Raw genomic sequence first — 23,717 nt, 5'->3', positions numbered from 1 at the left:
TGGGTACTATTGCCTCCTGGGCATCCGCTTCAACAATAGATGCTCGTAGAGCAGTTTGGCTACGTACGTGGAAAGCCGATTCAGAATCTAAGAAGGTTTTGGAATCTTTGCCCTTTTCTGGAGATATTCTTTTTGGTAAAGAATTTACAAATCTTTTGGAGTCAGAAGCAGACTCCAAGAAAGTAAAGTTTCCTTCCACATACAATTTCAAACCAAAAGTTCCGGCATTTCGGCCCTTTCGGTCTTGAGGAAAAGCTAAAGGTAAAAGTGATAGCAGGCAGTCCCAATTCAACAAGGCTGGTAAGACTAAAAAGCATTGGGCTACCAGACGACCGGTTGATAAGACCGATAAGCCATCAGCCAGATGGTGCGGGCCTCCACCTGGGGGATCCCAGGGTGGGGGGTTCAACTTTTTCAGTTTGCACAGATCTGGCAGCAGTCTACAACAGATGCCTTGGTGCAGGAAGTGGTATTTCAAGGTTATGCCTATTCCTTCAAGAAGCACCCTCCTTGAAGGTTTTTATTGTACAAGCCTGTCTCGTGTAGAGACGAAGGCCAGGGCTTTGCAAGAGGCAGTTCAGAAATTGCTTCAGTCAGGAGTAGTCATTCCAGTACCTCATGCACAATGAGGACAGGGGTTTTACTCCAACCTGTTTTTAGTTCGGAAGCCAAATGGGTCATTTCGGCAAATTTTCAATATCAAAGTACTGAACAAATACATTTGGGTACCTCAGTTTCACATAGAGACTTTATGTTCCATCATTTTGGCCATGGAGCCAGGGGATTATATGGTATCCCTGGATATACAGGATGCTTACCTACATGTTCCTATAGCACTGTCCCATCAGTGCTATCTCAGGTTCACTATCCTCCAACAGCATTTTCAGTTCCAGGCCCTACCTATTGGGTTAGCCACAGCCGCCAGAGTATTTACCAAGATTATGGTGGTAATGGCAGCGTATCTCCACCAGGGGATAAGAATTTTTCCATACCTCGACGATCTTTTAATCCTGGCACAGTCGCAGGAATTGCTCCTATGACATCTGCAACAGACAGTAACATGTCTGCAGAAGCACGGGTGGCTCATAAATTGGGCAAAATCGTCTCTGGTTCCGTCACAGCGGATGACCCACTTGGGGGCTGTACTGGATTCAAGTCTTCAGAGAGTAATGTTACCTCTGAACAAGATATCTAAGGGTTCAGTCAAGGATTCAGGACTAGCTACACAGTCAAAAGGTATCCATTCTCGCAGCAATGCGTGTGGTGGGTTTGATGGTGTCAACATTCGACATGGAGTATGCACAATTCCACTCGAGGCCTCTGCAGCGTCTGATTCTTGCCAAATGGAATGGGTTGCATCAGACGATAAAAACACAGACTATGGTTCTTACGATAGTAGTAAGAAGGTCATTTAGCCTGGTGGCTACAGACATCCCATCTGGACAAGGGGGGACCCTTTTGGATATCAGATTGGGAAATTCTGACAACAGATGCCAGTCTCCAGGGCTGGGGAGCAGTGTCAGGAAGGTTGTGTTTCCAGGGGCAATGTACTAAGGAAGATTGTTGCCTGCCAATAAATATATTGGAACTTCGGGCCATATATACATGGCACTGATTCAGGCAAAGGACATTCTTCAGGGAAAATCAGTCCCGATCCGCTCGGACAATGCGATGGCAGTAGCATACCTCAACCATCATGTAGGAACTCACAGCCGAAAAGCATTGAAGGTGGTAAGTCACATACTAAAGTGGACAGAACTTCATCATCCAGCCTTGTCCGCAGTGTTCGTTCCGGGAGTCCTAAACTGGAAAGCGGATTTTCTCGGTCGACACGCCATTCAGGAAAGCGAACGGGCTCTACACCCGGAGGTCTTCCAGACTCTAGTAGACAAGTTTTGGTTGCCACAGATAGATCTCATGGCGTCACATCTGAACAACAAAGTTCTCGCATACGGGTCAAGAACAAAGGATCCCAGAGCAATCTTTGTGGATGTCCTGTCGGTGAGATGGGTCTTTCATCTGGCTTATGTGTTTCATCCAATCACCCTATTACCCAGGGTGGTGAGAAAGGTAAAGCAAGGGAAAGGTGCCATGATACTAATAGCTCCGACTTGGCCCAGAAGGCATTGGTACACAGATCTGCAGAGAATGTCGATGGATGCTCCACTTCTGCTCCCTCAACGTCCAGATCTACTGATGCAGGGTCCTTGTTATCATCATAGACATCTGGATCGACTCTCTTTGACGGCGTTGCTCTTGAGATCTCTATCCTGAAGTCAAGAGGATTCTCACAACAGGTAATTCAAACAGTGCTCAGAGCAAGGTAACCTTCCTCAGCTCGAATTTATCACCGAATATGGCAAACCTATATTCATTGGTGCAGTAAACGGAAAATGGACCTTAAGTCTTTCAGAGTTTCCAGCGTCTTAGCATTCCTTCAGGCAGGAATGGTTAAAGGTTTGAAGGTGGCTTCCTTGAGAGTGCAAGTGTCAGCAATGACTGTATGGTTCCAAAAGTGAATTGCCAACTTACAGGATGTGCGTACTTTTTTCCAGGGAATGCTGTGCATTCAACCTCCTTTTGTCCCATATACAGTGCCTTGGGAATTAAGTTTAGTCCTGAAAGCCCTTCAAGATGCCCAATTTGAACCACTTAATAAAGTGGATCTTAAATGGCTGACAGCTAAATTTCTCTTTCTACTGGCTATGGCATCAGCTAGAAGAGTATCGGATTTAGGGGCATTATCATGTCATTCCCCCATTTCTGATTTTTTTATCCAGATAAAGCAGTTCTCAGAACTAGATCTGCGTATCTTCCGAAGGTGGTGTCTAAATTCCAACTTAATGAAGAAATTGTAGTCCCGGCTATCCTGGTACCGGGCCTTTCTGTGGGAGATGCATCGCTGGACGTGGTCCGTGCATTAAGGATCTACGTGGATCGTACCAGTGCCATCAGAAAGACAGATTCTCTTTTCGTTCTCTACGGATTTCAAAGAGAGGATGGCCTGCTGATAAGCACACACTGACAATATGGCTTCGAATGACTATTCAGAAGCATATTCTCAAGCTGATCTCCCTGTTCCGGCTAATGTCTCTGCTCACTCTACTCGTAAGGTAGGTCCGTCATGGGCAGCACAACGTGGTGCTTCAGCAGAACAGATATGTAAGGCAGCCACATGGTCTTCCATTAACACATTCATTAGACATGATGCCATGGCTACCTTTGCCTCTAATGACGCTGAATTCGGGCGAAGGATTCTCCTGTCCACTCAGGAGCGTCCCCATTACTAAATTGCTTTGGGAAATCCCATTGTTATCCTGTGGATAACCTGTGGACCCTTCCGGATAAATATACGTTATGGTAAGAACTTACCATTGACAACAGTATTTCTCCTAAGTCCACAGGTATGCCACACTGACGCACCTGATTTGAGGGTCCTTTTTCTCACTAACCTCTTCCTTGTACGGAAGGGTGTGCATGTGTGTTCTTCTCACCTGTTTAGGGCTGTCTATGATGCTCCTGCCTTGAACTTTGGAATACAGCTGATTTGCCTGAGCCAGGAGGCGGGGATATATGGACGCTAGGAGGACGCTTGCATGCTAGGAGGCCGGAAAGCTTTGACCGATTGGTGCAAATCCGCTGTCGCTTCATCATATCCCATTGTTATCCTGTGGACTTAGGAGAAATACCGTTATCAACGGTAAGTTCTTACCATAACGTATATTTCTCACTGATGCGTTTAATACCTTAATTGTTGTGGCAATGGAAATGTCCTGTTGGTTCCAGAGGCCTTTTTTCAGAGATGCAAAGGCAGCGGTGGCACAACCTATACTACTGTGAGGTCACCTGTAGCAGCTATCTGTTGACCACTGATAGTTGAACCCAGGTTTTTAAAAGTATCTATTTGTTACCTTGTAACCTAGGTACATCAATTATCTAAGCTCCTGCATAGAAAACTGCAGTGTGACATTGCCTTAAGAGAGATTGTCTTTGTCACCCATGGGGTATATTCAATTGCTGTCGTAAACTGCCGTCTTGTCTGAAAGACGTCAGTTTCCGACTGTTTCAGGTTGGCGGAAGGGGTCCGGCACATTGCCGCCACATTTTTTCCGACAAGTCGGGAATTCCTGACTTGTCAGAGATCACACGCAGCGGATCCACATGTGTTGTCGGAAATGCGGCTAAACCTGACAGGTTTTAGCCCAGCTTCCAACAATGTCAATCCGACTTAAAAAAAAAAAAAAATTGGGTTGGCATGTCAGGAACAGCCAAATCCTGTCTGATTTGGCCGCGACATTGAATACTCACAATCTCGGATCTTTTCTGTCGGAAAGCATCCGACATGAATTTAATATACCCCCATGTGTAAGAACAGATTTCCACTTTTGGTCTGGTGTGGCAACATGAACACATACTGCACAGTATGCTCTCACTATTTTCTTTCGATTTTGACTATTTCGCAAGAAAAGTTAGTGCAGATCTCAAGGTGAAAGTCACCTTGCGATCCCGATTCGATCCCGATGCGCGGTCCCGCCAGGTCGGCATCGCAAGAAAAGATAGACTGTACAGGCAAGTCAATCCTTGCTTAGATCGGTGTACTATCTAGTTCATCTCACATGTCAATGACATCTCACATAAGCCAAAATCTTACATAAGCCAAAATCGTAAGCACACATAGTCCATATCTCAAGAAAAGTTACTCAAAATCTGTGCTATCTGCGCTCCGGGAAATTCAAGCGAAATCGCAAGTAAAAATCGGGCATAGCAAGGATATCGCCGTGTGTACACACCCTAAGGGCTGTAATAGGTCTTTTACCAATTGCTCAATGTTGTGCTGACCTCATCTTGTCTATATGGCTAATACATTTTGCAATAGGAAAGTGAGTTTGCAAACATATTCTATGCTTAGAATTAGAACTTGCAAAAGACAATCCCTGTTTTCTGTTCATGGGCTCAATAATAGGTGTATTCCTGCATACAAGCTGTATTCCTCAACTAGTACGTCAAGGTACGGAGGAGAGCAATAGAATAAGTTATTGTGAAATTCTGAATTAGGCTTTCATGTGAAATATTAAATATGTATGCCTTTATTCAGTTTCTACACAAAACCGGCTTTGCCAGCATGTTAACTGTTGTGATGGCAGTCCAGTTAACGTGCTCTAATAGTAGCATGTAAATTTTCATGCCAGCACCCGCATTTTGTGATCAACATTTAATGTCTATTCCTCGTACTGTATACGTCCTCGTCAAGCGGAGAATTGAGCTTGACATAACTGATCTCGCCAACATATTAATGTTGTCTAGCAAACCGATTTTAAATACATCTACAATTAAACCTTTTATTACAATTGTTTGTTACAACAAACCCTGTCAAAATAAATGCTTTTAATGGTCCCGTCTTGGTCTATAATATTATCATGTACACCAGTTCATCGAAATGAGTTTAACAGACGTTATGTAATGAAAACTGAAGAAATGTTTAGGACTGCCATAAGGGGAAAAATAAAGCTAAATATTGACAGATCTCTGCATTTACTGTGTGTGTGTGTGTGTATAATTATATTATTGGCTTGAACAGTCTACATTTTGTTGTTCCGTTTAGGCACACAGCTGTCTGAAAACTCTGCGGTCTAGAAAGGGCTTTGAGCTGAAGGTGCTAAGGGCTCTAGGGATAGAGCTGACTGTACAGAAACAGAACTTACTGTACCACATTGGAGAGGAGTGGCAGAAACTGGCAGTGTGGAAACTACCCCCATCTAAAGGTACCAGGAACCTGCCATGTAGACTGTGTACAAATCCCTTATCTGCCTTATGTATACGTTCTGTAAGGTTTAATCCTTTTCTGTGTTTACCGGGTAAACTAAAATACTCTCTGCATACTGCCCAGCACATCTCATGATCACAGCAGCTCTTTAATTATTGTCAGGAGTTTGGAGTCTGCAATAACCACTTACTGTATAACCATTTGGGTTTAAATTACTTTTTAAAAAAAGCTGCACTATTCTTTTAAATTGTTATTTTGCCATTTTTCATTATAGTTTTCTGCTATGGGGAGAGAAAAGGTACAAAAATAGTTGTTCAGTATGATTTACCAGCGGACAGGATGCCGGCTATCAATATCCCGACAGTGGCATACCACCCACCAGAATGCCGGCAGCGGGGTAAGCGCAATGAGTACCCTTGCTGGCTCACTGCACTCGCCACGCTGCAGGTTCGGAGGCTCGCTGCGCTTGCCACGGGATATGTTCTCACTCTATGGGTGTCGTGGACACCCACAAGTGGGAGTAGTCCTGTTGCGCCGGGATTCTCGCTGGCGCTATTCTGGAGTGGTATCCTGACTGCCGGGATCCCGACAGCTGGCAAAATTAAACGCATCCCAAAAATAGTGCTTAACAGAATTGTAATTTCAAATCACGAAACATTGTATACGCAGGCCTGGCCAACCTGTGGCTGTCCAGCTGTTTTTGAGACTACAAGTACCAGCATGCCCTGCCACAGTTTTGCTGTTAGGGGATGCTAAACTGTGGCATGGCATGCTGGAATATGTAGTTTTACAACATCTGGAGATCCACAGGTTGGCCAGTCTGTGTTATAGCATCAGCTGAAAATTCAAGGGTGAAATGACAGAATAACAATGTGCTGCTTCCGTCCATCTTGCTGAAAACTGATGCTTTAAGTAGACATTGCTATTGGACAAATGAGCTGACAATGTAGGTATGATTTACAGGAAGGTTTTTTTTATTTATTTTTTATAGTCTCCTTTTTATTGTTTTTCAGATCCTTCAAGACTGGATATGATCTTGAAGACAGAGCTGCACCTTTGTACTCTGCCATCTTCTGATGAAATAAATTCTGGTCCATTACTGGGATCGGTGCTTCCAGCGTTGGCGGTCCTGGGAGAGTTGAACACCAAGTTGAAGTTTTTCAGTGAGAATCATAATTTTAATTGTATTCCTTCTTTAGCTAATGAAGCGCAAGCGTGTCATTGACCAGACACTTTCACTTGTTCTCGCTTATTTCCTCTCTTCCATAGGTCAAATACTGATGAATTATATCCTTAAACCTCTGATTTCTTATCCATCCCTTCACGCTGTGGTGGAATCTCAGCCACAGGGGGTAATATTGCGCTTTGAAAGTCACGCAACAGACCTTGAACATCCACCACCTGCTGTAGTTTTCCTGAAGCTGAAGATGGTTCTGGAGTTACTTCACAAACATCTGCTGGGTATGAACATGGGCAGTTGGGGCATGTATCTCTTCCTTATTTGTGTATAGAAGCCTGGGAAAACAGCATTTGCAGTTGAGGCCAGATATATGCAGATGGTAATCTAAAAATATCTGACCAGTTGAAAAACACTCTTGGTCTTCCCTCACACAATTTTTCTTGCCTTGGTATTTTCAGTTGTGCTAAGTACTCCATCCTCCATATTTTATAACATTTTTTTTATGGCATCACTAATTCATGAGAATCATACAAAGTTCTTGTCTAATATATACTCTAGTATTGATACATGAAGTTTCCTGGGTAGCAAACTTTGGCTCCTTGTGGAATTGGATAGTGTGAATACACACACACAATATATATATGTGTGTGTGTGTGTGTATATATGTATATGTATATATATATATATATGTGTGTATATATATATATGTGTATATATATATATATATATATATATATATATGTATGTATGTATGTGTGTGTATATGTATGTATGTGTATATATATATATATATATATATATATATATATATATATATATATATATATATATATATATATATATATATACACCCAGCTCTTGTAATATGCCTTGCATGTTTTATAATGAATTCATGCAGGTTACGGCGCACTGAAGGTGGAGCTTGCCGTGTACAGCGCACAGCCCCGCGCTGATGGTGGAGTATGCCATGTACAGCGCACAGGCTGGAGCTGATGGTGGAGTTTGCCATGTACAGTGCACAGCCTTGCGCTGATGGTGGAGCATGCCATGTACGGCGCACAGTCCCGCGCTGATGGTGGAGTATGCCATGTACAGCGCACAGCCTGGAACTGATTGCAAGATAGCAGGAGATGATGCACACACATGATCTAGAGCAGGGACAGATGTGCAGATACACTGCCAGGAGCAAGGAATCCGGTCTTTGGACAGAAGTTATTTTAGCAGTAAGTTCACTACCAGTGCTGTTTTAAATAGGGCATCCATGTCCCAGATAGACTGAACGGATGAGGTGTTCAGGCAGTAGACACTAGTTGATAGTGAGGTGATATTGGCCAAGATGCAGCGCCCATACTTCGACAGCGCAGGAGATGACGCCGGAATGGATGCCAACCATCCAGCTGGTTAGCAAGCATTCCTGTCTGCTGATGTAAAGTTGAGACAATAGCCGGTCACTGGCTATTTCAGCTGGCATTGAAGTAATACTGTAACAGAAACTAAAGGTGTTCTCCTGAATATTGGGCATTTTGTTGATACAGCGAAGGATGCTTGGAAACAGTGCATCTAATTTATATTATTAATACATTTTATGTCTATCCTTTTATGTAGTTTTTTTCCCCTCAGAATTTACTAATGAGCTGTGTGGTTGTTGTTTTTTGCGTGGAGAGTAGGGGTTAGCTTTTTTTTTTTATATTTGATTTGTTTTGGTGCCAGTCTTCCAAGACTATTCAGTTAAATGTAGTGTTATCATTTACCACTAGAGGGCAGCATAGAATCTAGTTTTAGTAAAGTTTCTTGCAGCTTTTAAAATAGGACAATGCTTCTATGGCTGTGGAGTGTTAGAGTACATGAGAGAGTTTTTGGCAAGAAACCTAAGGCATCACCTTACACACATCTCCAGAATGTTTTAGGAATTACCATTTACTGGTTTATTTTATATTCAGAATTTAGAAGATCTTTTAAATAGCTGTATGAATATAGTTAATACAGTATCTAAAGGAAGAGATTGTATTCGTTAGCATAGACAATAACTGGTGATACTGGTGATACTGGCACCTGCTGATGCCTGTGCATACTGTGTACAGTATATACAGAACCAAAAATATATGTACCAAATGTGACAGTGTTAATATTCAGATTCCTCAATAGAATGTTATATAGTACTGGGGAAATCCATATTAAACACAAGAAATGGTTTGCCAAAAATGTAGATTTGCTCAATCACACAATTAACACATGCACTTATATAAGTGCAGATTAATATGACTAGTCAAGACAGATAATAGGTATAAAAAGCTGTGGTGGTATCTGTTCACAGAACGTCATTTGAAGCAGAGTGCGGAAATTAAATACCTTAAGAGAACCATTGTAGTATTAAGGCTTCCATTCCAGAATCCCATATAGTCCCTGAGCGGTACATACAAAGCGTATCTGGAATGTTTTTAAGTGATGTGCCCTGAATGCGATTCCCAAGGTAGAAATAGGTTGGTTCAGTAAACGGCTCCTATTATCAGATTAGGAGTGCACCGTCATCTGTGTCAGGTCAGTATAGTGAATATGGAAGCACTATAAATAAATAAATGATTGATGTGTGCAAATGAAAAATATTAAATATAATGCAACCTTTACAGCTGTTTTGTTGATGAATTATCTTCTCCTTCTTTGCAGGGATAAGGTTCTCTTTCCCTAGTCCGCTGCTAATATTCCTCCATTGATGGCTAGCTGCTATAGTCCGGCATGTTCATTGGACGACTATAGCAGCTGGCAATCAATGGAGGAATATTAGCAGCGGACGAGGGTAAGTTAGGTGAAGAGAACTATATCCCTGCAGCAAAGGAGAAGAGAACTACTTCATCAGCAAAAGACCTGGCAACGATGGAGCAGGTAATTAACTAATCGACAAAAGAGTTGTAAACGTTGCATTATTTCTCTAGCATCCATAAGGGATATTGGTGGTCATTCTGAGTTGATCGCTAGCTAAAAATGTTCGCTGAGCTGCAATGATGGAAAAAAAAGGCACTTCTGCGCATGTGGTGCAATGCGCAGGCGCGACGTACTTTCACAACGGCCGATGTATTTTTACACAAGGTCTAGCGAAGCTTTTCAGTCGCACTGCTGACTGCAGAGTGATTGACAGGTAGTGGGCGTTTCTGGGTGTCAACTGACCGTTTTCAGGGAGTGTGTGGAAAAACGCAGGCGTGGCTGGCCGAACGTATGGCGTGTTCTTGACGTCAAAACAGAAACTGAATAGTCTGAAGTGATCGCAAGCTAGGAGTAGGTCTGGAGCTACTCTGACACTGCACAAAATTTATTTTGTAGCTGCTCTGCGATCCTTTCGTTCGCACTTCTGCTAAGCTAAAATACACTTCCAGGGGGCGGCGGCTTAGCATTTGCACGGCTGCTAAAAGCAGCTAGCGAGCGAACAACTCGGAATGAGGGCCATTGGGGAATCTAGTACGATGGGTATTAAATTTCTTCAACTGGGTGTGCTGGCTCCTCCCCTCTATCCCCCCTCCCACAGGCAGTTTAGAAAAAAGTGCCCTCAGGAGAGGAAACACACCTCTGAGCTCCAGAGAGTTTTCTTCAATTTCTTTTTTCTGTTATTTTCGGTATGCTGTTTGGGCAACCGCATACCTGCACCGTGGGAGTTAGGGGGGGCGGTCACCGGCTTTACGAGGTGCAGAGTCGCTTCCCCGCTGCAGGACCACTGTCCTGAGGGGTGGTTGTTCAGCGGGGCACTGCGCCTTGGCTGTCACAGCCGCAGCACGCTGCACACCCCTAATGCTGCCTGAAGGTGACATTGGTGGTGAGTACACATCAGGATCCTCGCTAGAGGGGTCCCCCGTTTCAAGTGCTGCTGACCGCGGCACGGTGTACGGGACCCTCCCGGGAAAGGGGGTCCCTCTAAGATCCCCTGTGTAGACTGGCACAAAACCACTAGAACTAGCACTTGTTGTGATGTTTTTTTTGGCTGTAAGGAGACTTTGCCAGTATAATATATATCTGTAGCTACGGCGCCATTGGAGGGGGTGGAGCTGCATCAGAGCGGGACCTGAGGCGTTTTGGCGCCTTCCTCTGCTTACTGCAGCCATTCACAGCACACACAGCGCTTCCTGACTCCTTAGCCACGCTGGATATCTGGAACAGTGTGTAGCAAAAGGGGGAGAGCCGCTTGTGTACACTATCTGGGTCCTTTTTAGGACAGGAATAATTAGTGTTTACTGTAATATAGTGAGCTGACAGCCTTACTGGGGCTGTACAGCTCAGGGTGTGCTGGTGTCCTATCTGTGTCTCCTCTCACATACAGTAGGGCAGGCTTGCAATATAATTGTCTGTGTGTATGTTATTGTGCTTACTATGTATGTCACACCAGTGTATGTCACACCAGATTCTCTACATTATCTACTGATTCGGTTTCCTGTGAACAATGCAGCCAATCTTCACAAATCAGTGAAGGGGCTGGGGGTTAGGGTCTCTTAATGTCAGATATGTCATCCCAGTGCACTGCTAATGTGCAGAAAACTCAGCCACTACAACAAGCGGTTGCAGATTTATCTGCTAGGGCAGATGCAGCACAGCTTCCCCCCCCCCCCCCCCTCTCTCATGCAGGTCCACAGAAGCGTGGGTTACCTGCTCTACTCTCTGATACAGATGGTATACAGGAGGATGGGGATGACTTGGATCCTGTTAGTGGGGATCCGGATTCTGCTGAGGCTATTGAACCCCTAGTTATGGCTATACGGGACGTGTTAAAGCTCCCTCTATTCAAGCTGTCCTGGAAAAATCCAGACAAAAAATTCCAAGTGTCCAAAAAATTTTTGCGCACTTTCCCATTTTCTCCTGAAGGTAGGAAATTTTGGGAGGAACCCCTTGGGGTGGATGTATCAGTCTCTCGCCTGTCCAAAAAGGCGGTGCTGACTGCCCCGGGCTCTTTTACCATGAAGGATCCTGGGGATAGGAAGATAGAGACTACACTCAAATCTATTTACATGGCAGCAGGTGTCTCACAAAGGCCGGTCATTGTGGGTTGCTGGATGACCCATGCCATTCATTCCTGGGCCACTCAAATTCAGGGGGGCCTTTCGGGAGATATGCCCTTGGTCACTATGGTGACCCTCCTAAAACACATTCAGGACACTACACATGTCCTCTGTGATTCGCTCAAGGAGATGGGGAACATTAATGCTAGGACTTCTACGATGGCAGTGTCGGTGCGCAGGGCCTTGTGGTTGCGTCAGTGGATTGTGGACGTAGAATCCCTCCCCTTTTCTTGGAAATGGCTCTTTGAGGTTGAATTGGATACCTGGATTTCCAAAGTTTTATTGCTGGGAAATCCACGTTTCTCCCCTCTGGGGCCCTGCTGGCGAGACGCTCCTATCCGAGGCCGTCTGTCCAGTCCTTTCGGTCTCACAAATTTCGACCAGACCAGAGGTGCCTCCAATGCGACTAGAGGCACCAGAGGTAAATCCATAAAACCTACAAGTACCAGCTCTCAGGAACAGACCACCAGGTCTGCTTCCGCTAAGGTCTCAGCATGACTGTGCCCACCCACCCCGAGGGGATCTCGAGGTGGGAGCTCGACTGCGTCACTTCAGCCGCGTCTGGGAGACTTCCTGCCAGGATATCTGGGTCAGAAATCTCGTTTCTCAAGGCTACTAGCTGGAGTTCGACAGTACTCCTCCCCAACGATTTTCCAAATTCAGCTTACCAGCTTTGAAGGATATGCAAGTTACGTTGCAACAGGCCATCCAAAAGTTGGTCTAGTCCCACGTCATTGTTCCAGTACTAATACCGCAATGCGGCAAGGGGTTTTACTCCAACCCATTTGTGTTGCCAACACCGGACATTTTGGTAAGACGCATTTTGAATTTAAAATCCCTGAATCCTTATTTGAAGCTGTTCAAGTTCAAAATGTAATCCCTGCGAGCAGTGATTGCGAGCCTGGAAGAACAGGAATTCATGGTCTCCTTGGATATCAAGGACTCCTACCTCCATATTCTGATTTGGCCACCTCATCAGGCATACCTGCGGTTTGCCCTGCTGGACGATCACGTCAATTCCAGGCACTGCCCTTCGGCCTGTCCACAGCCCCAAGGGTATTCACGAAGGTGATGGCAGAGATGATATTCCAACTCCGGGTCCAGTGGGTCAATATTGTCCCTTATCTGGACGATCTTCTGATAAAATCAAGATCCAGGGAGCTTTAATTGCTCCATATCGACTGCACTATCCATCTTCTGTCAGACCATGGGTGGATCCTAAGCTTACAGAAGTCCCACCTGGAGCCAACCCAGAAGCTCCTGGTCCTGGGGATGTTGCTGGATACTGTGGCCAAGAAGGTGTTCCTTACCAGAAGACAAGGCGAGAACACGTCAGGAGATGGTCCGCATGGTACTCCGACCTGCTCGAGTGTCCATCCATCTTTGCATAAGATTGTTGGGGAAGATGGTCTCCTCCTACAAGGCGATCCAATATGGCAGGTTCCATGCCAGAACTTTTCAGCTGGATCTCCTGAGCAAATGCTTCGGTTCACATCTTCAGATGCACCGGATGATACAGCTGTTGCCTCGGGCCAGAGTTTCCCTCCTGTGGTGGCTGCAGTCCTCCAATCTACTGGAGGGCTGGAGTTTCGTAATCCAGGTTTGGACCCACCTCACGACAGATGCGAGTCTACGAGTATGGGGAGCTGTCACCCAAGGGTCTCCGTTCCAGGGCAGTTGGTCAGTCCACGAAAGCCTTCTTCCGATCAACATTCTGGAACTTCGGGTGATCTACAATGCTCTGCTTCAGGCCTCTCCTCTGCTCTGGGATGACGCAATCCAGGTGTACTCGGACAACGCCACAGCAGTGGCGAGTATCAATTGACAAATAGGGAAAAAAAGCAGAGCCTGTATGCGAGAGGTGTCGAAGATACTCCTCTGGGCGGATAGAAATGCAAGAGCAATGTCAACAATCTTCATTCTGTGAGTGGACAACTGGGAAGCGGATTTCCTAAGTAGTCATGATCTCCACCCAGGGAGTGGGGTCTCCACCAGCAGGTGTTTCAGCAGGTCATCAACCTGTGGGGATGCCCGCCAATAGAAATGATGGCTTCTCGTCTCAACAAGAAACTTCACTGGTATTGCTCACGAACCAGGGACCCTCAGGCATGGGCAGTAGATGCACTGACGTCTCCTTGGCCTTACCGGCTGGTCTCCTGTTTCCTCCGCTTCTGTTGTTCCGAAAGGTGCTCAAGCGCATCAGAAATCAGGGAGTCCAGGCAATTCTAATTGCCCCAGATTGGCCTCTAAGGGCGTGGTACGTGGATCTTCTGGACATGTCTGTCAAAGATCCTTGGGCTCTACCACTACGAAGAGATCTTCTTCAACAAGGACCGTTCGTCTACCTGGACTTACTGTGACTTCGTTTGACGTCATGGAGGTTGAGCCGAACATCCTAGCTCACAATGGCCTTTCCAAGAAGGTTATTACTAACATGGCTCAGGCCAGGAAACCTGTGACGTCAAAACACTATCCTATCTGGAGAAGATATGTCTCTTGGTGCGATGAACGCACGTATCCGCCTGCTGAGTTTCACTTGGGACGTTTTTTACGTTTCCTGCAGGCTGGTGTGGATAAGGGCTTACGTCTGGGTTCCATTAAGGTCCAGATTTCAGCCCTCTCCATTTTCTTCCAGAAGAAATTGGCAGTGTTGTCAGAAGTTTAGACCTTCTTGCAAGGGGTACTCCACATCCAACCTCCTTTTGTGCCGCCTTCGGCACCCTGGGATCTGAATGTAGTATTGGAGTTTCTACATTGCTGCTGGTTTTAGCATCTGATGACGGTAGAAGACAAGTACCTCACGTGGAAGATGGTGATGTTACTGGCCCTGGCTTCTGCTCAACGTGTCTCAGAATTGGGGGGCCTTGTCATGTAAAAGTCCATACTTGGTCTTTTACAAGGACAGAGCGGAGCTTCATATTAGGCAGCAGTTCCTGCCGAAGGTTGTGTCTGCTTTTCACTTGAATCAGCCTATTGTGATTCCGTCCAGTTCTGGCGCTTCTGCTTCTCCGGAGGCATTGGATGCTGTGCGAGTCTTGAAAATCTATGTCAAGAGAACGGCTCGGATCAGAAAGACGGATTCTTTGTTCGTGCTCTGTGATTGCTTCAAAGCAATCCATTGCTCGTTGGATTAGGCTTACCAATTAACAGGCCTATGTGTCAGCAGCCTTACCTGTTCCTAAATCCCTGAAGGCCCACTCTACAAGATCAGTGGGTTCTTCCTGGGCGGCTGCCCGTGGAGTCTTGGCCTTACAACTTTGCTGAGATGCTACCTGGTCAGAGAAGAACACCTTTGTGAAGTTATACAAGTTTGATACCCTGGCCAAAGAGGATTCCCAGTTTGGGCAGGCGGTGCTGCAGACGTCTCTGCACATTCCTGCCTGTTCTGGAAGCTTTGGGACGTCCCCATCGTATTAGATTCCCCAATATCCCTCATGGATGCTAGAGAAAATAGGATTTTAATTACCTACCGGTAAATCCTTTTCTCGTAGTCCATAAGGGATATTGGGCGCCCGCCTCAGTGCGTTGACTTTTCTGCAGGTTCTTATTATATGGTTACCTGTTCATCTGTTGCTGTTGTTGTTACCAGCCGTCGCTGGTTTTTATGTTAGTGGTGTGCTGGTGTGTAAATTTCACCACTCTTCGTTATTATATTTCCTTCTCTCATATATGTCCTTTCTCCTTCTGGCACGTTTTTACCTATAACTGCCTGTGGGAGGGGGCATAGAGGGGAGGAGCCAGCACACCCAGTTGAAGAAATTTAAAGTGCACTGGCTCCTTTGGACCCCATCTATACCCATCGTACTAGATTTCCCAGTATCCCTTTATGGACTACGAGAAAAGCATTTACCAGTAGGTAATTAAAATCCTATTATTTTTCATTATATTTTAAAAATTTGCACACATCAATCATTTATTTATAGCTCTTCCATATTCACAATACATTTTTTTATCCAATTAGTTTGTTTAAACAGGAGCAGCTTATCAAAGGAGTTCCTGGTCATTCAAAATAAGTGTCAGGTCTGTAGTGTGGTAGCGTTCTGTATGAGAGTTCCATTCTGTACATCGACTGGAACAGGTTGAATAATTGTAACCCGGTAGCCTTTTTAATGTATCGAAAGTACTATTAATATTGTAGGAGAATAAACGTTGACGCGTTTTGTGCTATATCATTGGTCCTAAGCCATAGGATTTCAACGTATAAACAGGCAATGTATTGCTGGCCTTTCAGTGGGCATCCCTCTCTATTTGCTATATGGGGAGAGTTAAATTAAAGTTGTCTAAAACTAGTAACTAGTTTAAAGAGGATTATACAAAGGTGTTCATTCTGAATGTCGGTGGTAATTATCCTTCCTAATTGCTCATTAGTTAGTCACTGTTTACTTTTCTGCACCATACAGTGCTTTAGAATGTCAGGTTCTTTTTAAGGCGTTTAGTAGTGATAATGCTGATTTATATACAGGAATGAAAAGCTATACCTTATACACACTTTAAATACACTTTACCATGGAGCCGCTGCTGCCGCTAAACTTAATACACACTCTACGTACTTTTTACGCTGTTAGCGTACAGGGTCCCGTACCGTGTACGGACTTAGCGTACAAACGCCGTGCTGACGGTACAAAGTACACACAGCGCGTACACACCCAATGAATACACTTTAAACCTTATGCAGCAATGCAGTGTGATGCTATTACACTTTAAACTTTATGCAGCAATGCAATGTGATGCTATTACACTTTAAACCTTAGCAGGGAAAGAAAGACACGACACCAGTCTGTTGCTAAACCACTGGGTTCCGACACCACAGCGTATTATTGCTGAAAGGGGGTTACAATATAAACAATACAATACAACAGAATAATGGCTACATTCAATGGTACATACGTGATTGAATTCGCCGCGCTACCCGGTCCGGTCCTCGGTCATCTTAATAGATAACTTTGTGAGTCTTGTGTCTGACCAGGCCTGCTGCAGGCTTTCTTTATACAATTCATCCAAAACATAACACAATGGATACTGTAATCTCTTTGTCCATTGGATAGTCATTTACAGTACAGGAGAGGTCATAGGTCGGTTTGAATAGGTGGGCGATGTCTGTTCCAACTGCTCTTGTGGGTGGTCTCCTCTGGATTCCCGCCGCATACATAATGTACAGTAAATACAGTTTATATCTATATTCTGCTCCTGCACATAACTATCCCCAGGAACATGCGATCTTTCTCAAACGAACACCGGAATGTAACCCTTAAAATACCCTACAGCTGGATACCAAACACCACCTTATAACCTTGTTCTGTCCCCTCCTATCCTGTAAAGGTGAATCCCTTTGTTCTGTTACCATTTAAACTGCTGTTACTTTCTGATGTGGTGCAGGGAGACTATGTGTACATTGTGCACTATTTGGATTAAATATGTAATGTGTTTTGATAGCCTTCCATGCGTTCACAAACTCTACCGTAAATACTCATACCACACGCTAATGCGCAGGACTGTGGGAGCGACCATACGCAAATTGCGAATATGCACACGCACAGCAGAGCAAGTACGCGCACGGAGGCCATCTGTGCGTAGTTTGTACGTGATGTGTGTACTGCAATATTTTTCGACTTTGACAGTAGTAATTATATTTGTGGGTGTTATAGGTACACTTTATATTTAGATCATTTTGTTTTTGCCAGGGTTTGCTCACACTTAAATGGTATTGTATACTATAGTTCTCATCTAGTATCAATCAGTCTATTCATTAATTACTATGACTTGGAAGTTGACACACCTGCCTCATTGCAGTAGTCTGTGCATTATTCATGGATCATTGCATAGCTCTTTCAATTGATTTGCACCAGTACATATTATTTGTTGGTCACTTTCCAGATGTTCCTGTAGAAAACCAGCGAGACGAGCAAGGAAGGATAGTCATCCTAGCAGAGGTTCTTGGTGATCTGATCTGGGAGGAGATTTCAGACTCCATTATCAAAGACTGCCTGGTGTATTCCATACCCACCAATAGCAGCAGGCTTGAGCAGTATGAGGAGGTAATTACCCTTTTCAGTTTTTTTTTTTTTTTTTGTCTACAGCAGTGTTTCTCAAACCTGGTCCTCATGGAACCCTAACAGTGCATGTCTTCCAGATCATCAAGCTGGAGCAGAGGCAGGTTAATTGACGAACAATAGATATACAGGTGTAACTAACTTCCCTGAGGGTACCATGAAAACGTGCACTGTTAGGGTTCCATGAGGACAGAGTTTCAGAAACACTGTTCTATAGAGTCTGTCTATAAAATATAAGAGAGACTTTAAGCCTATGCACAGTGGTCTGTACTTTAACTGGGGGAGCTGCTTGCATAATAGCTTTAAAGCATAGTCCACTGAGGAGCACTGAGGGTATATGGAGTCTCTGCTGGACGTCCTGTGCTGTGATACCCAGGTTGCACTCACCGGTTATTAGAATGTGCCATCACTTTATGAGAAACCGGTTACTTTGCCCCAGTGCAATGGCCAACCGGTCTTGTGACCATCCTAATGGACCAAAAGTTAAGCCGTCATGCTACATCACTTATCACATGCTTGCCTCAGTTGTCTTCAAAGTCCTGACAATGTGCAGAGTTTGAAACGAGCCTTCTTATTTTGGAGTGACTTAATTGCAGAATCACAATAGCTTGGCGTAGATGGAACTTGGAGACCACATTTTGCTGAAACAGTTCAATCTAAAGACAGCCCTGTCTTCATGAAAATAAAAAATACGGAGCCCTACAAGACAGAACCCCAGCTCAGAAGCACTCCTAGTTTCTCTGACGTCCTAGTGGATGCTGGGAACTCCGTAAGGACCATGGGGAATAGCGGCTCCGCAGGAGACTGGGCACAACTAAAGAAAGCTTTAGGACTACCTGGTGTGCACTGGCTCCTCCCACTATGACCCTCCTCCAGACCTCAGTTAGAATCTTGTGCCCGGCTGAGCTGGATGCACACTAGGGGCTCTCCTGAGCTCCTAGAAAAAGAAAGTATATTTTAGGTTTTTTTTTTCAGTGAGATCTGCTGGCAACAGACTCACTGCTACGAGGGACTAAGGGGAGAAGAAGCGAACCTACCTGATTGGAGCTAGTTTGGGCTTCTTAGGCTACTGGACACCATTAGCTCCAGAGGGATCGAACACAGGACCCGACCTCGATCGTTCGGTCCCGGAGCCGCGCCGCCGTCCCCCTTACAGAGCCAGAAGCATGGAGATGGTCCTGAAAATCGGCGGCAGAAGACTTCGGTCTTCAACAAGGTAGCGCACAGCACTGCAGCTGTGCGCCATTGCTTCTCATGCACACCTCACACTCCGGTCACTGATGGGTGCAGGGCGCTGGGGGGGGCGCCCTGAGCAGCAATATTAAACACCTTGGCTGGCAAATCTACACAATATATAGTCATATAGGCTATATATGTGTAAAATACCCCTGCCAGAGATCCATTAAAAAGCGGGAGAAGTCCGCCGAAAAAGGGGCGGTGCTATCTTCCTCAGCACACTGGCGCCATTTTTTCTTCACAGTGCAGCTGGAAGACAGCTCCCCAGGCTCTCCCCTGTAGTTTTCAGGCTCAAAGGGTTAAAAAGAGAGGGGGGGCACTAAATTTAGGCGCAATATTGTGTATACAAGCAGCTATTGGGGAAAAAATCACTCAGTTATAGTGTTAATCCCTGCATTATATAGCGCTCTGGTGTGTGCTGGCATACTCTCTCTCTCTGTCTCCCCAAAGGACTTTGTGGGGTCCTGTCCTCAGTCAGAGCATTCCCTGTGTGTGTGCGGTGTGTCGGTACGGCTGTGTCGACATGTTTGAGGAGGAAGGTTATGTGGAGGCGGAACAGATGCCGATAAATGTGATGTCGCCCCCTGGGGGGCCGACACCAGAGTGGATGGATAGGTGGAAGGTATTAACCGACAGTGTCAACTCCTTACATAAAAGGCTGGATGACGTAACAGTTGTGGGACAGCCGGCTTCTCAGCCCGCGCCTGCCCAGGTGTCTCAAAGGTCATCAGGGGTTCAAAAACGCCCGCTACCTCAGATGGCAGACACAGATGTTGACACGGAGTCTGACTCCAGTGTCGACGAGGTTGAGACATATACACAATCCACTAGGAACATCCGTAGCATGATCTCGGCAATGAAAAATGTGTTACACATTTCTGACATTAACCCAAGTACCATTAAAAAAGGGGTTTAGGTTTGGGGAGAAAAAGCAGCCAGTGTTTTGTTCCCCCATCAGATGAGTGAAGGAAGTGTGTGAAGAAGCGTGGGTTCCCCCGATAAGAGACTGGTAATTTCTAAAAAGTTACTGATGACGTACCCTTTCCCGCCAGAGGATAGGTCACGTGGGGAGATATCCCCTAGGGTGGATAAGGCGCTCACACGTTTGTAAAAAAAGAGTGGCACTGCCGTCTTAGGATACGGCCACTTTGAAGGAGCCTGCTGATAAAAAGCAGGAGGCTTTCCTGAAGTCTGTATTTACACACTCAGGTACTATACTGAGACCTGAAATTGCCTCAGCATGGATAGTGCTGCTGCAGCGTGGTCTGTTACCCTGTCAGATTGTTACCTCGACAGGGATAATATTTGGCTAACCATGGAGCATATTAAAGACGTCGTCTTATATATATATATATATATATATAGGGATGCACAGGGGGATATTTACCGGCTGGCATCCAGAATTAACGCAATGTCCATTCGGCCAGGAGGGTATTAGAGACCCGGCAGTGGACAGGTGATGCTGATTTTAAAAGGCACATGGAGATTCTGCCTTATAAGGGTGAGGAATTGTTGGGGATGGTCTCTGGGACCTCATATCCACAGCAACAGCTGGGAAGAAATTTTTTTACCTCCGGTTTCCTCACACCCTAAGAAAGCACCGTATTATCAGGTACAGTCCTTTCGGCTTCAGAAAAGCAAGCGGGTCAAAGGTGCTTCCTTTCTGCACAGAGACAAGGGAAGAGGGAAAAGCTGCACCAGACAGCCAGTTCCCAGGATCAAAAATCTTCCCCCGCTTCCTCTGAGTCCACCGCATGACGCTTGGGCTCTACAGGTGGAGCCAGGTGCGGTGGGGGCGCATCTTGGGAACTTCAGCGACCAGTGGGCTCGCTCACAGGTGGACCCCTGGGTTCTACAAGTAGTATCACAGGGATACAAGCTGGAGTTCGAGGCGACTCCCCCTCGCCGTTACCTCAAATCAGCCTTGCCTGCTGCCCTCAGAGAAAGGGAGGTAGTACTGGCGGCAAATTTACAAGCTGTACTTCCAGCAGGTGATAATCAAGGTACCCCTCCTTCAACAAGGCCAGGGTTACTATTCCACAATGTTGTGGTACCGACACCAGACGGTTGGGTGTGACCCATTCTAAAATTGAAATCCTTGAACACTTATATACGAAGGTTCAAGTTCAAAATGGAATCGCTTAGGGCGGTTATTGCAAGCCTGGACGAAGGGGATTACATGGTATCACTGGACATCAAGGATGCTTACCTGCATGTCCCTATTTACCCTCCTCACCAGGAGTACCTCAAAATTGTGGTACAGGACTGTCATTACCTATTTCCAGACGTTGCCGTGGTCTGCTCCCGGCACCGAGGGTATTTACCAAGGTAATGGCCGAAATGATACTCCTTTGAAAATAGGGAGTTATAATTATTCCGTACTTGGACGATCTCCTTGTCTCAGGAAGTGCTACAACAGCACGGCTGGATTCTGAATATTCCAAAGTCGCAGCTGGTTCCTACGACGCGTCTACTGTTCCTGGGTATGGTTCTGGACACAGAACAGGGAAAAGTGTTTCTCCTTGAGGAGAAGGCCAAGGAGTTGTCATCTCTAGTCAGAGACCTCCTAAAACAGATACAGGTGTCGTTGCATCAATGCACGCTGGTCCTGGGAAAGATGGTAGCTTCTTACGAAGAAATTCCATTTGGCAGGTTCCATGCAAGGATCTTCCAGTGGGATCTGTTGGACAAGTGGTCCGGGTCGCATCTTCAGATGCATCGGCTGATAACCCTGTCTCCAAGGGCCAGGGTGTCGCTGTTGTGGTGGCTGCAGAGTGCTCATCTTCTTGAGGGCCGCAGATTCGGCATACAGGACTGGGTCCTGGTGACCACGGATGCCAGCCTTCGAGGCTGGGGGGCAGTCACACAGGGAAGAAACTTCCAAGGATTATGATCGAGTCAGGAGACTTCCCTACACATAAATATTCTGGATCTAAGGGCCATTTACAATGCCCTAAGTCAGGCAAGACCCCTGCTTCAACACCAGCCGGTGCTGATCCAGTCAGACAACATCACGGCGGTCGCCCATGTAAACCAACAGGGCGGCACAAGAAGCAGGATGGCGATGGCCACAGGTGGACATAATGGCGTCCCGCCTCAACAAAAAGCTAAAAAGATATTGCACCAGGTCAAAGGACCCTCAGGCGATAGCTGTGGACGTTCTGGTAACACCGGGGTGTACCAGTCGGTGTATGTGTTCCTTCCTCTGCCTCTCATACCCAAGGTACTGAGAATAATAAGAAGGAGAGGAGTAAGAACTATACTCGTGGTTCCGGATGGGCCAAGAAGAGCTTGGTACCCAGAACTTCATGAAGTGATCTCAGAGGACCCATGGCCTCTGCCGCTCAGACAGGACCTGCTGCAGCAGGGGCCCTGTCTGTTCCAAGACTTGCCGCGGCTGCGTTTGACGGCATGGCGGTTGAACACCGGATCCTGAAGGAAAAAAGGCATTCCGGAGAAAGTCATTCCTACGCTGATTAAGGCTAGGAAAGATGTGACCGAAAAACATTATCACCACATATGGCGAAAATATGTTGCTTGGTGGGAGGCCAGGAAGGCCCCAACGGAGGATTTTCAACTGGGTCGATTTCTGCACTTCCTACAGTTAGGAGTGACTATGGGCCTTAAATTGGTTTCCATTAAGGTCCAGATCTCGGCTCTGTACATTTTCTGCCAAAAAGGACAGGCTTCACTGCCTGAAGTTCAGACTTTTGTTAAGGGAGTGCTGCATATTCAGCCCCGTTTGTGCCTCCAGTGGCACCGTGGGATCTCTGAAGTCGCATTGGTTTGAGCCACTTAAATCCGTAGAGCTAAAATACCTCACGTGGAAAGTGGTCATGCTGTTGGCCTTGGCGTCGGCCAAGCGTGTATCAGAATTGGCGGCTTTGTCATGCAAAAGCCCTTATCTGAATTTTCATATGGATAGGGCGGAATTGAGGACTCATTCCCAATTCCTTCCTAAGGTGGTATCAGCTTTTCAGGTGAACCAACCTATTGTGGAGCCGGCGGCTACTTGGGACTTGGAGGACTCCAAGTTACTGGACGTAGTCAGGGCCCTGAGAATATATGTTTCCAGGACGGCTGAAGTCAGGAAAACTGACTCGCTAATTATCCTGTATGCACCCGACAAGTTGGGTGATCCTGCTTCTAAGCAGACTATTGCTCGCTGGATCTGTAGCACGTTTCAGCTTGCACATTCTGCGGCTAGACTGCCGCATCCTAAATCCGTAAAAGCCAATTCCACGAGGAAGGTGGGCTCTTCTTGGGCGGCTGCCCGAGGGGTCTCGGCTTTACAACTTTGCCGAGCTGCTACTTGGTCGGGTTCAAACACTTTTGCAAGAGTCTACAAGTTTGATACCCTGGCTGAGGAGGACCTTGAGTTTGCTTATTCGGTGCTGCAGAGTCATCCGCACTCTCCCGCCCGTTTGGGAGCTTTGGTATAATCCCCATGG

At 45.9% G+C, this 23,717-nt stretch overlaps 1 protein-coding gene across 1 annotated transcript in view; it reads left to right on the top strand.

Moving 5' to 3' along the window:
- ZW10 (zw10 kinetochore protein) overlaps positions 1 to 23,717 on the top strand; it is a 174,888-nt gene that overhangs the window by 65,047 nt on the left and 86,124 nt on the right. Inside the window, exons 5-8 of the mRNA XM_063943187.1 lie at positions 5,603 to 5,762; positions 6,778 to 6,927; positions 7,034 to 7,225; positions 17,855 to 18,015. Coding sequence (XP_063799257.1) covers positions 5,603 to 5,762; positions 6,778 to 6,927; positions 7,034 to 7,225; positions 17,855 to 18,015 — 663 coding nt within the window. The remainder of the gene's footprint in view (positions 1 to 5,602; positions 5,763 to 6,777; positions 6,928 to 7,033; positions 7,226 to 17,854; positions 18,016 to 23,717) is intronic.

This window comes from Pseudophryne corroboree, chromosome 10 (assembly GCF_028390025.1).
Source record: "Pseudophryne corroboree isolate aPseCor3 chromosome 10, aPseCor3.hap2, whole genome shotgun sequence".
NCBI classification, from domain to species: Eukaryota; Metazoa; Chordata; class Amphibia; order Anura; family Myobatrachidae; genus Pseudophryne; species Pseudophryne corroboree.
The sequence above is the reverse complement of the archived record's forward strand: the minus strand, read 5'-3'. Positions and strand labels throughout refer to the sequence as shown.